This window comes from Phocoena phocoena, chromosome 2 (genome assembly GCF_963924675.1).
Source record: "Phocoena phocoena chromosome 2, mPhoPho1.1, whole genome shotgun sequence".
NCBI classification, from domain to species: Eukaryota; Metazoa; Chordata; class Mammalia; order Artiodactyla; family Phocoenidae; genus Phocoena; species Phocoena phocoena.
In genome coordinates, this window is record NC_089220.1 from 159087890 (window position 1) to 159100004 (window position 12115).

The following is a 12115-nucleotide window of genomic DNA, read 5'->3' on the forward strand; positions in this document are numbered from 1 at the left end:
GTAGTTGGGTTTTGCTGAACTCTGTTGAGGGTTGGGTTCTCGGGAAAGCAGACTCTCACGTTTAAAGTACAGAATGTCTACTCAGAAATGCCCTTGGGATCAACAACTGAGGGAGGGGGAGGAGACATGAGGATAGGGTAGAGGGAGAAGTTTCTGCAGCGCAGGCCCATCCATAGCCGCAGCCACTCCATCGTGTGCTCTGGAGCTAGAATGGCCCTTCATCTGTCAGTCCCTGGATGTGGACTGGCTAAGGTGAGAGGATTCTCTGCAGCCGGGGCAACCCTTGAAGAGGCTGTGAACTGAAGGCTCTCCACCAGCAACACTGGCCCGGCAGCTGGGGCAAAGGGTCCTTCAGGGAAGGGGGATCTGGGCAGCGTGGCTCAGAATCCACCACAACTCTGTTTTCTGGACCTTTCAAGTCTGATTATCTGTTGTATGCATCCTACCTTACCTGACCAGGTACTGTAGTTATCAGGATGCACAGAAGAAAAATAAAGATGAAGCCTTAAGGTTTTGGGGGCCATATTACCCTTTAAGAATATGCTATAAGCCGTGTATACCTTTGCGTGCAAACATATGAAAATTTCTGCACACAATTCTAAGGGGCTCGCAGACCCCCCCACCCCCCACCCCAGCTTTCACGGACCTCAGGTTAAGAACTCCCAGTGAAGTGATCTAGCAGGGAACACATAATGGACGACGGACAAGCTCAACACAGGAAAAAGAGAAACTCAGTAGAAGGTAGTTCCCCCACCCCCCATTTCTTAAGGTATCTGTTCTATTCTGTTTTCCAAAATCCCCTCCAGGATTACTGTTAACCTATGTAATACACATCTCAGAAGCAAGACGATGATGTCTAATAAGCCATTAAACTGTGATTGTCAAATGATGAAGCAGGCCTCTCGCAGTTCTGCCAACACCAGCAAGCAGGCAGGTGAAGTAGTGGAACGGCTGCTGGCGGCATCAGCTAGAAACAGAGGCCTGCGTGGTCCTGCCCAGAATCTTTTACCTTTGCCCCACATGGCTCTAAACCTCTTTCGACAAGCAAAATCACAAATGGCCCAGGCCCTCCCCCCATTCCCCACCCCCTCTTGCTTTAAGTGGCTTGGAAGTTAACAGCTCGATATTTGGCCTATTAAGAGCCTGATCCAAAAGGGTCCTAAGGAAGTAAGTATTCTCAAGAAGCTGGGGCTTGGAGAATAATATCGTTAGGCTACTGTACCACCCAAGTGCACGCCACAGTCATGACTCGCATCCCGATGCCTCCACACTGTGCCTTCAGCAAGCCCTACGCTGTAGCTAGAACATCCCTGGAGAAGGCAGAATTGAACTTCCTTGTTTTTAAACCAGCAATGCCTTTTCTGGGTATATAGTCTCCCTTTATTTTCTGCAACCAACAGTTTATACAGTTTCAATGAGGTAAATTGAAGACTTTGACTCGGGATAACAGCTGAAAGGATTTAATGTGAGCAATGCAGAATATTTTCCTTCCCTTGTTTTCTGTGAGGGTGATGAGCTGTATTGTGGGTTAATCTGAGAAATTAATAATATAAACACACACTATCTCTAGACCAGTGGTTCTCAACCAGGGACAATTCTGCTCCTCCGGGAACATCTAGCAATGTCTGGAGAAATTTCTTGGTCGTCATCAACTAGGGGAGGGGCTGCCAAACACCCTACAAGACACCTAACAGTCCCCGCGGCAAAGAATTATCTGGCCCCGAATGTCAGCAGAGTCACGGCTGAGAAACCCAGTTCTAGACCATGTGAGAGGTATTTCAAGTTTGGTTCAGAGGGAGCATTTCTGCTGCCCTGCCTTCCGGTGAGGTGAAAGTGGTCCTGATGATGGGAAAACGGTCACTGCCAGAGATTTCACTGCTTGTTCAAACTATACTGTGAGCACTTGGCAAGTCTCAGGGTAAGTGGGAGGCACCCATGAGCATGGAATCATATCCTGGAGCTGGACAGGCACAGCAGCGGGGCACAAACGGCTGCGGGCAGAGGCAAGCATGTGCTAAGAAGCAACATCTGACACTCGTTCTGACAGCAACCTTAAATTTAGTGCTGGCAAACCTTAGGCATTCCTTAAAGTGCTATCTACAGAGAAAAGGGAATGTAATGCAAATGTTCAACACTAGGGAAATGTATGAGTCTATTACTGTCTACTGGAGGTTATATCAATAGATTACATGATGTAACAAAAAAAATTATGAAGACACTCCAGTAACATGGCAGAGTCTAAAAAATAATGGCAATGGGTCCATTGTCGTTTTCCTTTAATATTAAAACATTGCAGTTGTTTTAATATTTGAAAAATTTACACATACTTGAAACATAGAAGTTGAAGACCGATAGTCAAAATGCCTTCTTTTAAGAAGATTTTTCTTTGGCACGTTTCCAAAGGCCACAGGAAGTCAGGCCCTGCAGTGGGTGTGGTGCCCAGAATCCAGGCCTAACTCATGACTTCAGAACCATCAACCTTTGGACTAATGGCCTCGTGTGTACAATGATTACAAGTATGCATACATCCTGGTATTCTTTACTTCTGAATGAGAAAACTCAATGTGGCTTTGAAAATTCTTTCCAAAATGTTTATTTGCAGCTGAAGTTGTTCTTCCACGGATACTAAAAAACATGGAAAAGGAAGATGCCCAGACTAGACTCCAGGGTGACCTTGGGAACACAAAGCTAGAAACTAACTACCACAAAGTGAATTCTCAAATACATGCTACTTCTTAAACAGGAGATTAAACAGTAACCTTGGGAAGGAAGGTTTGCCAAATATAAAACCAATAAAGGAGAGAAAGTAAATAACTCACCGGGAGTTATTATGATGAATATTACAGGCTCGGGCCATTAGCACCACAATAATTGGTCGGAAGGCTTTTCCTTTTCCATCAAAGTAGTATTCACACATTTCCTTAAGTTCTGTTGTAGATATGAATAGTTCCTGAAACAAAGTTTCTCTGTGTCAATACAGCATCATAACTGCACAGTCAGTGGGATTTCTTTCACAAAACTTTGATTTTAGTGTATTCATTTCAACTGAGAAATTCAACACTCAGTAGGAAACGGTTCCAATGTTGTATGGCCATAAAGCTGGCTGTGTGTGGCTGGGCCACAAGCAATGCCTGGCTCGCCCCCAGGGGCCTCAGTGCTGGGGTGGGCACTGCTGCCGCCCCATGACTCCAAGAGATAGCAGATTGGGGGAGGAAAGCACCAGATGGCCAGTGACAGCTGGAGAGAGAAAGAAACAGGGCTGGCTGCAGCTTGGAAGATGGAGGGGAGAGGACAAAGATGGGGAGTGTAGGAGCCAATGAAGCAGGAGGTCAGTGGGTATCAGGGGCTGCAAGACGAGACGTGGCCAGAAAGAAGAGCAAGGGTCAGAGTCTGGCTCAGCCGTTACTTAGCCACACAAGCCAAAGTTTCATAGGGAAAGTGTAAGACATGGTTTACCTGATGGCAAGGAGCTTCCAACTGAGTTGGGAAAGCAAAATTTTAAAAAATGTGAAATATTCAGTGAATAATATGGTGGTAACTTGAACAATGCCGTACGTTAAGTGCATTAAAGTTCAAAGAATGGAGAGATCAGTGTGGATGAGAAAAACTGAACATTTCATGGAGGAGATGAGCTTTGACTGGGGATTAGAGGATAAGTAGGATTTTGATTTCTGAAGAAGAGGGAGAGCCTTCCTGGTGATGGGCATGTGTGTTTACTGTATCTGTCCCTCAGGGACTTGCTGGAGAGAACCAGAGCTTATGCCCTGGGAGCAATGGAAGCTACAAATGGACCCAAAGGACCTTCAGCAGGGCTCAAGTGAACACAGTCCAGCAGGCCAGCCACTCACTCCCTCAGTTACTGACTCAGTGCCAAGGACGATAATAAACGCAGAGGTTTCAAAGATAAATAGGACAGCCCCTTGCCTACAGGCAGCTCAGAGTCTAGATGGGGGAAGGAAAACAACATTGCGGGGGGACTGCTGTCGTGGAGGTAAGTGCAGCTGCTCTGGGAGCACAACGGGGGCGTCTCTGGCTCAGGCTGAGGGCAGGAGGAGGAAAGCAAGGCTGGGGACTGAAGGCAAGAGACAGACGAGACGAGGAGGGTGTGGAGGGGAAGAGGAGGCTGCATCGAGGATCCTCCCCGGGTTCCTGGGTGGCAGCCTCCAATCAATAGGAAAAACAAGAGAAAAAACAAACTGTAGGAAAACGTAGAGCTTCAGATCTGCCAAGTGCGAGACAGTCATGGACATTCCAGGGAGCTGCCCAGTGAGCAAAGTTTAGGAGAGAAAATTCCATCTGGACTGGAGGTATTATGTGGGACTCATAAGCATGGGAATGGGTAAACATGAAGACAGAGAGAGAAGAGGAGCCGACAGAACCCCAGGGACGGCACAATTAACAGGGGTGGGGTGGAGGGGACAGAGAGGAACCCAGGAAGCTGACTGAAGGATGGCCTAAGAGTCAGGAGGACGAGCAGAGTGCAGAAGCCAAGAGGTGGGTTTCACAGAGGGGGTTGTGGTGAACAGTGTCCAATGTTCAAAGAGTCCGGGAAGATACAAACCAGCAGTACCCACTGGATTTGGTGGAGGGAAGCAAAGGCAGTTTCAGAGGAGAGGCTGGAAAGGAAGGCACAGTGCGATGGCGGAGCAGTGGTGAAGGGGCAAAAGAGAGAGAGAGGCCAAGAATACTGGAAGGGAAGGGGTAGGAGGACACAGGGTCAAGGGATGGTCCTTTAAAAGACAAACAGGAAGAAGCTGGAGCATCCAAAATGGATCTGAAAGAGAATGAAGAGGGCGAGTCTGCAGATAAAGACAGGAGAACAGGAAATTGCAGGAGGAGTTCCTAGGGCCCCAAGGAGGCAAAGGGGATGGGACTTAACCAGAGGTACAGGGATGAAGCTGGAAAGGAGGAAACCCTGACTTCACTGAGGTGGGAGGGGAGGAGGCCGGCACGCAGCAGTGTGGGCTGCAAACGGCCCAGAGCAGGCGTTTCAGGGAGTTCCTCCTTCACGGCCTCTGCGTGGTCCACTGGACAGGAAGTGGTGAAAACAGGAGAGTCAGGTGGGGGCTGCAGGGGCAAAGTGCAGAACCTTGAAACGGGAAGGAAGCTGACCAGGGGCACGTGAACATTTCTGGGCAGCATCTGAGAATCCACGTGAGGCTGGGGGCCACTGAAAATTTTGGGAAAAGAATGCTTAGCGAAGAAAGCCCTATTTGGGTCAGCCTGGCACTGATATTCAGAACTGGACAGGAAGACAGTAGCAGGAGTCACCGGAGGCTTCATAGCCTCACCAGGCCTGGAGCACGTGATGGATTTGGCAAGGAAAGGTTAGATGACTCTTTGGACGTGTACGTGCTGCCTGTACCTTTTTTTTCCGTTTCCCAATTCTGCCATCACCCCCCTCTGGATAGTAACTTGCATTGCATCCTCCACGATGCCCCACACTTGTTGCTCAAGAAACATTTGAAACCTGACATTTGGGAATCAAATCTGCAACAGCACAGCACACATGTGAAAACCTGCACTGTTTGCGCATAATTCTAAGAAATCAACATTACTTTACAGCACCGTCAAAAATATCTTACCTTCCTGATGTCCTCGTACAGACCTTTCAAGTCTCTCCAGCCAAGGTTAAAAGGATCAGTGTATTTCTCACCGCTCCGTGTTTTACTACAGCAGCACACTGCTGGCGTCACGTGATGGAACCTGGAGAGGCAGAAATGCACACAGTGGGAGACTGAGCGTTACTTTACGGAGATAACTTCACTTTTAAGTAAGAATTATACAAACCTATGCATATATATACAGCAGAGTATGATGATGGGAAATTTAAGCCCAGATGCTTGCTGGAAATTAAGCATGAATACAAAAAGGTCATTATAATTTAGAAAAACATAACAGAATTCTGATCTTGCTCAACAATACATCAATTTTTATAACCAGGACCCTGAGAACCCATAAAGTCAAAGACATATAAACCATGTTCATTGTGTTCTGAGTTTAAATTTTATACAGTTGGGCCTCCATACCTATGGGTTCCGCATCCGCGGATTCAACCAACCTTGAACTGAAAAAAAAATATTTATATATATAAAAATATATATTTATATATATAAACTCATAAAATTCCAGAAAGTTTCAAAAAACAAAATTTGAATTTGCCATGCTTGGTAACTATTTACACAGCATTTACATTGTATTTATAACAATTTGCACAGCATTTACATTGTATTAGGTATTATAAGTCACCAAGAGATGATTTAAAGTATATGGGATGAGGGGCTTCCCTGGTGGCGCAGTGGTTAACAATCTGCCTGCCAATGCAGGGGACACAGGTTTGATCCCCGGTCCGGGAAGATCTCACATGCTGCGGAGCAACTGAGCCTGTGCGCCACAACTACTGAGCCTGCGCTCTAGAGCCCGTGAGCCACAACTACTGAAGCCCGCATGCCTAGAGCCCATGCTCCACAACAAGAGATGCCACCACAATGAGAAGCACACGCACCACAACAAAGAGTAGCCCCCATGATCGCTGCAACTAGAGAAAGCCCGTGCACAGCAACAAAGACCCAGTGCAGCCATAAATAAATAAATGTTCCTTTAAAAAAAATAAAGTATATGGGATGACGTGTGTAGGTTGTATGCAAATATTATAGGACTTGAGCATCCCCAATTTTGGTATCTGAGGTGGGGGCGTGGCTAGAACCAATCCCCTTCCACCATACCAAGGGACAAATGTATTCCCATTTTTTCAAAAGGCAGAGATCACATAGAGCAGATATTGTAGCACTTAGTTAAACAGCATATCCAATTTGTTGGACTAGCCCATCACAATTTAGAATAGAAATTTACTGGCAGTATGGCTCATAACTTTAGTTGCAATACGGATTATAAACTTACCGTGATATACTACACATATTTGGAAAGGCAGATGTTAAACTCTTCACAAGACTAAAATAGGACATCTATAAAATAAAAGTATTAAGAAACTTGTAAGAATATTTGTGAAAAACTTGTTTATAACACTAGATAAATTAAAACTCCCATAATTTATAATAAAAGTAACCTTTATCTTTTAGTTGTCCATTTAGACTGCAGACTTTAGAAAAAAATAAAAAGTTTTCTTTCCTTATTACAAAAGCAATATTCGTCATTACAGAAAATATAAATATAAAAAAGCAGAAAATAAAAAACATCTATAATCTATCCCTTCCCCCAAAGACTGCTCCATATTCACATCTATCTTTCCAGATCTGAAATTCCCTTCCATTTAGCTAAGAGTGGGCAGAGAATAGTAAGGATTAGTGTGGTTTACACTCTTTCAAAGTCTTAACTTGGTTTAAAACAAAGAATAATCAAGATCCCAAAAGCATCTGCCCAGACAGTGAAAAAGAAAGGATTTCAATGTTAAGGAAGAAATTTACAGTTACACAAACTGCCTATTTCAAGCCACTGTTCCTGAATATACTTGGAAATGGTACTTCTTGAAAAGTAATGTCAACAAACAAGCAAGCCCAGCAGCACATTTTGATAATATTGAGAGATCAAGAACAACAAGAGACGACTTCTAAAGGATTCAGAGGTGGTGCCGACAAACAGTTCCGACAATTATTGCGCACAGGAGTGGGGACCCACAGATACAGCAGCTAACTTGAAGCATTCAGGGACACAGGCATTTCAAAAATTACTAATTTACTAATCTGATGTGTGAAGGGCTCTTACAGAATACTTGAAGAAAATATCTTGACAAAGGATGGATTTAGCAGTAGAAAAAGAAAACAAAGGTAATAAAGCCTTACAATGTGCTTTCACACTATTTGACTCTCACAACTACTTGTTTTTATACAGCCGGGGAACTTGAAATTCAGAAAAGTCTGAAAAATTGGTAATACGGGTATGTTTACAATATATCAAAAGAAAAAAACACCTACAGCACTGTGTGCATTATGTGATTCCACTAAAAATGTGTACACCCACACAAATAAAATCAGGAAACAGGGTTTAGAAGCATATAAACCAGGCTATTAAAAATAGTTATTTTGGAATAAATAGGATCGTGGGAGTTTTTTGCTTTATTCTTTTAAAATTCATATTTTTTGAATTTTCTTTAGTGAACACACCCTGCTTTAGACATACTAAAATGACAATAAAGGTTGACTTTGCCAGGCAGGCAGGCCAAAGAAGGCGGTCCTGAGTTCTATTTTCACCATAGCATTATATTCATTAAACCAGTAAGGACATTTATGACACCCCAGGCATTAAAATGTCCTAAGGAAAAAAAGTGATAATCCTTTCATTTTACCATTACATGACACTTAACCGACTTTTGTCAGCCTTCATGCGTAAATGATTCACACGAATTTAGGATTTATTATAATGCTTATTCAATCTGAGACCTAACCTCTAACTTGGGGTGAAGAGTTAAAATTACACAGCTAATACAGAGGGCTCTTAACCACTGGGCAGTGCAACAGCGTGACTTGTTGAAAGCCTGGAAGGTGGATCTTGGCTCAGATTCCAACATTTCCCGGTAGTTACCTTGAGACAGCTTTCTGATAATATCTACTCACAGAGATGCTAAGATTAATTGAGAGATCATATGTAAAGCTCTTAGCTGTGTACATTTAATATGGTATGTACTCAACCAAGCTGTCTTCTGCTTTAAGAGTACCTTCGGGCGGGCTTCCCTGGTGGCACAGTGGTTGAGAGCCGATACAGGGGACACGGGTTTGTGGTCCGGTCCGGGAAGATCCCACATGCCGCGGAGCGGCTGGGCCTGTGAGCCATGGCCGCTGAGCCTGCGCGTCCGGAGCCTGTGCTCCGCAACGGGAAAGGCCACAACAGTGAGAGGCCCGTGTTCCGCAAAAAAAAAAAAAGAGTACCTTCGGGCAATGTTTCCCAAAGTGAGGTTAGAGGTGCTCAGGAGAACAGGAAAGTATTCAAAGGGAGTGGTGTAACCGGAGCCACTTCGTGTGCCACTGCTAGCACGGGCAACAACCATCTCCCAATTCCGATTTTGTGTCTTTCCATCACATATTCTCCCTGAAAGCCAACCTTGCCTCTCATGAAGTTACTTTTTTTAAAAAAGAGAAAATGCTGAGTAAGAATCAAGACATACTGACAAGTGATTTGGCACAATCATATACACACTGGTTTCTGTCCTATTCCAAGACGTTTGAACACTACCAATGAAGAAGCTGAGAGAACATACAAACATCAGGAAAAGTGGAGCTGTGCTGGGAGAGACAGGCGTGGCTTTATTGTTGTTGCTCTTTGTCCCCAAGGACTATCAGGCCCTAACAGACTTGAACTAGCCACAACACAGCCTCCTGAGGCAAACACCAGAAGGCTCATGTATTTACAGTGAAAAATACCACTGACACGAATCAGAAATACACAGTACTGGCATTACCAGAAAGGCTCCTCCTTGTGGTCATTAAGGCAGACATGGAAGACATCCAGCACATTCTCTCCAGGAAAGCACCCTTTCTGTGGCTAAGATAATTGTTTAATGGGCATGGAATTGAAAATAAATAAATAAATAAGGAGCATCAAAGAAAAGACGTATCAGTGGCATCAGTGGTGGGTGCATCCATCTCTCCAAATAACATCCTCATCTGTGCTACTGGAACTATTCGAAGGCTGGCTAGGACAGTACTGAAATGGATCCCAGCAGACTCTCTTTTTCCCATATTCTCTCTTTACTGTCTAATCCATAGACTAGCCCAGCGGCCATTCTCTCTCCAAATGCCTATTTTGGATAAGTTGTGATTATGTATGCATATGTATCCCAAAGTAGACATTTAGAAATACTACATATTTCATATTGGGAAATGGTCTTTGATGGACACGGAAGTGCACCAAATCTGACTGAAACGGAAGAGTCCTAAATTCAAATAAACGTTAAAAAAAAATGAGCCTTGAGGATGAGAGGAGAACACATACAATTACTATGCGACCGGAGAAGTCTCTAAAAGGACAGTGAGTCCACAGACCTTGCGTGGTTTGCTTACCAGTACGAGTCTAGCCTGTGGTACGCCAGGAATTAATCACTACAAAGTGCGGCAAAGGACTCACAGAGCCATAGAAACTTGTCAATATACAGGAGCTAAACTGACCGGAAAGGGAGAAAAATGAGATGGAGTCCAAAGGCAGCAGGGGGAGAGCGTCAGGGAGTCACGGTTAGTGCTCAGATTCTGACTCTGCTTCAGGAAGTCATAGGTCGATTTAAAAATCAAGGTCTCTCCACTTGCGACATCCTCAGGCCTCTTCTCCTTCCAGCCCGTCCAGGTGTGCCCTCCCTCCGAAACAACTACCTTAGGACTGAACTCCGGTCCACTCTAAGCATCAGCCCCGCGTTCTCCACGAGACTTTTCCGCCTATTCCGGGGCTACGCAGACCCTCCGTATCTCTGAGCGCTCAGAGCATCTTTTGCTCTAAAATCCCAATTAAGTTCTGTTGCCCCCGAAGCCCTGGCTGTAACTCGAGAGGGAACACCTGCAGACGCTCTCCACACTTTACGCATACCCCAGGAGACCACTGGGCCACACCTGCGTTTCCCCGGGACCTGGCTCCTCACCGCCCCTTCCCCACACCCAAGACGCTCCCCTGTCCCCAGGACACAGCTCTGAAGCCCCGCGCGGGGTGCCCACCCCTCGGCTCTGTCCCGTCCTCGGTGCCCCGCCAGCCCTGGGTCGCGTCCCAGCGCAGCCCCGCGGCCCCCGCCCGCCGCTCGTGCAGCTCGCCCTCATTCATTCTGCGGCGCCGCTGTCATTAGTGCGGTGACCTCTGCGCCCAGCTACGGCGCGTGCTTCCCGGCCTCACCTGCGCGCGGGCTGCAGCGGCGGCGGCGGCGCGCAGCCCGGACAGTCCCGCGCGGCCGAGGGAGCCGGGCCCGGGACTCCGCGCCGCCGGCCTCCAGGAGCAGCCCCGCCGCCACCGACACCAGCACGAAGCCATGGTCCGCGTCTGAAAGTCGCGGCAGAGCTGCAGCTCCGCCTCTGGCCCGGCGGCCCCTCCTGCCGGGACCCGGATCCGAAAGGCCGGCAGCGGAAGAGCTTCTGCCTCGCCAGCCCCGCCCCTTCTCGCTTCTCCCGAGGGCGCTTCCCGCCACGGAGGAGGAGGAGCGGCCGCAGGGAGCTGAGCGGCGGTAGGGCGGCTGGATCCTCTCGTAACCCCGCCCGCCGCTGGCTCGGGAGAAACCAGCGTGATCTTCCTACTGGGGAGCGGCCTCCCCCGACCCCGCCCAGCCGGTGCCTCCAGTAGTCTCCGCAAAAATGCACCCGTGTTAGACGGGCTGTCATCTAGAAATGCTACAGGGCGCCCGACGAACAATCATGAACTTTCCGTTTGCGTATTTAAGCAGAAGTAGGACGCGAAGCATCGGGTTCCTGTTTTGCTGCCTAATCCGGAGGCTCCATTTTCCGCGGCTGCTTCTCTTGGGTGTTACCTGCCACGCCGTCGTCTGCTCCTTATGGCGACCTGGCCTTGCAGGAAGTGCCAGCCTTTTGCATCTTTACAGTAACAAGTCAAACCCCGAGCAGGGCTATTGTGAAAGAGAAGTTAGATTAGCCTCGTCTCTCGACTTCTGGACGCTCTCCTCTGAAAACCTTATAGGTATATTGTGGCCTAGTTTGGCAATCTTGCTCACATCTGGATATGTGAGTCCCGCTCGTGGGTGTACAGAGCTGTGCGAAGTTGTTTAATATTTGGTAATGTTGAACCTACTTGTAACCAGCCCAGGGAATACTGGAGAATGGACAGGATTAATGCCCGATAAGGGTTATAAAGACCTTTCCTTAATTCTGTGGCCAGATCTACTCTTCTCATGGTAATGAGAGGGTGTCTTTATAAGAGAAGTCGTGATATAATTAATCATTCAGTACATGCGTACAAACGCACAAAGCCTATCAGAGAAAGTGTAAGCATTGGGGATACAGAAATAGAAGAAACTTAACTCTGTCCTCAAAAAATTCACTTATGAGAAAATAGACCAGCAAACAGGCAACTGTGATTCTCTGATATTTTTTCTTGTTCTTCTGACTCATGCATTTTGCATTAAAGAATGCAAGCACCGTATAGCTGAGCACATTTTTACATTTATCTTCAAAATTTT

The 12115-nt window shown here is 46.5% G+C and overlaps 1 protein-coding gene across 2 annotated transcripts in view; it reads right to left on the reverse strand.

Annotated features, from left to right (window-relative positions):
• PDSS1 (decaprenyl diphosphate synthase subunit 1) overlaps positions 1–10964 on the reverse strand; it is a 46845-nt gene extending 35881 nt beyond the window's left edge. Inside the window, exons 1-5 of one of the 2 annotated variants that reach the window (XM_065871424.1) lie at positions 10820–10959; positions 10250–10274; positions 6901–6965; positions 5586–5706; positions 2820–2950 (exon numbers count right to left, since the gene is read on the reverse strand). In XM_065871424.1, coding sequence (XP_065727496.1) covers positions 2820–2950; positions 5586–5706; positions 6901–6965; positions 10250–10274; positions 10820–10959 — 482 coding nt within the window. Of the gene's footprint in view, positions 1–2819; positions 2951–5585; positions 5707–6900; positions 6966–10249; positions 10275–10819 lie in introns of both variants that reach the window. The other variant, XM_065871425.1, reaches the window with a different exon arrangement.
• Between the last annotated feature and the right edge of the window lie 1151 nt (positions 10965–12115).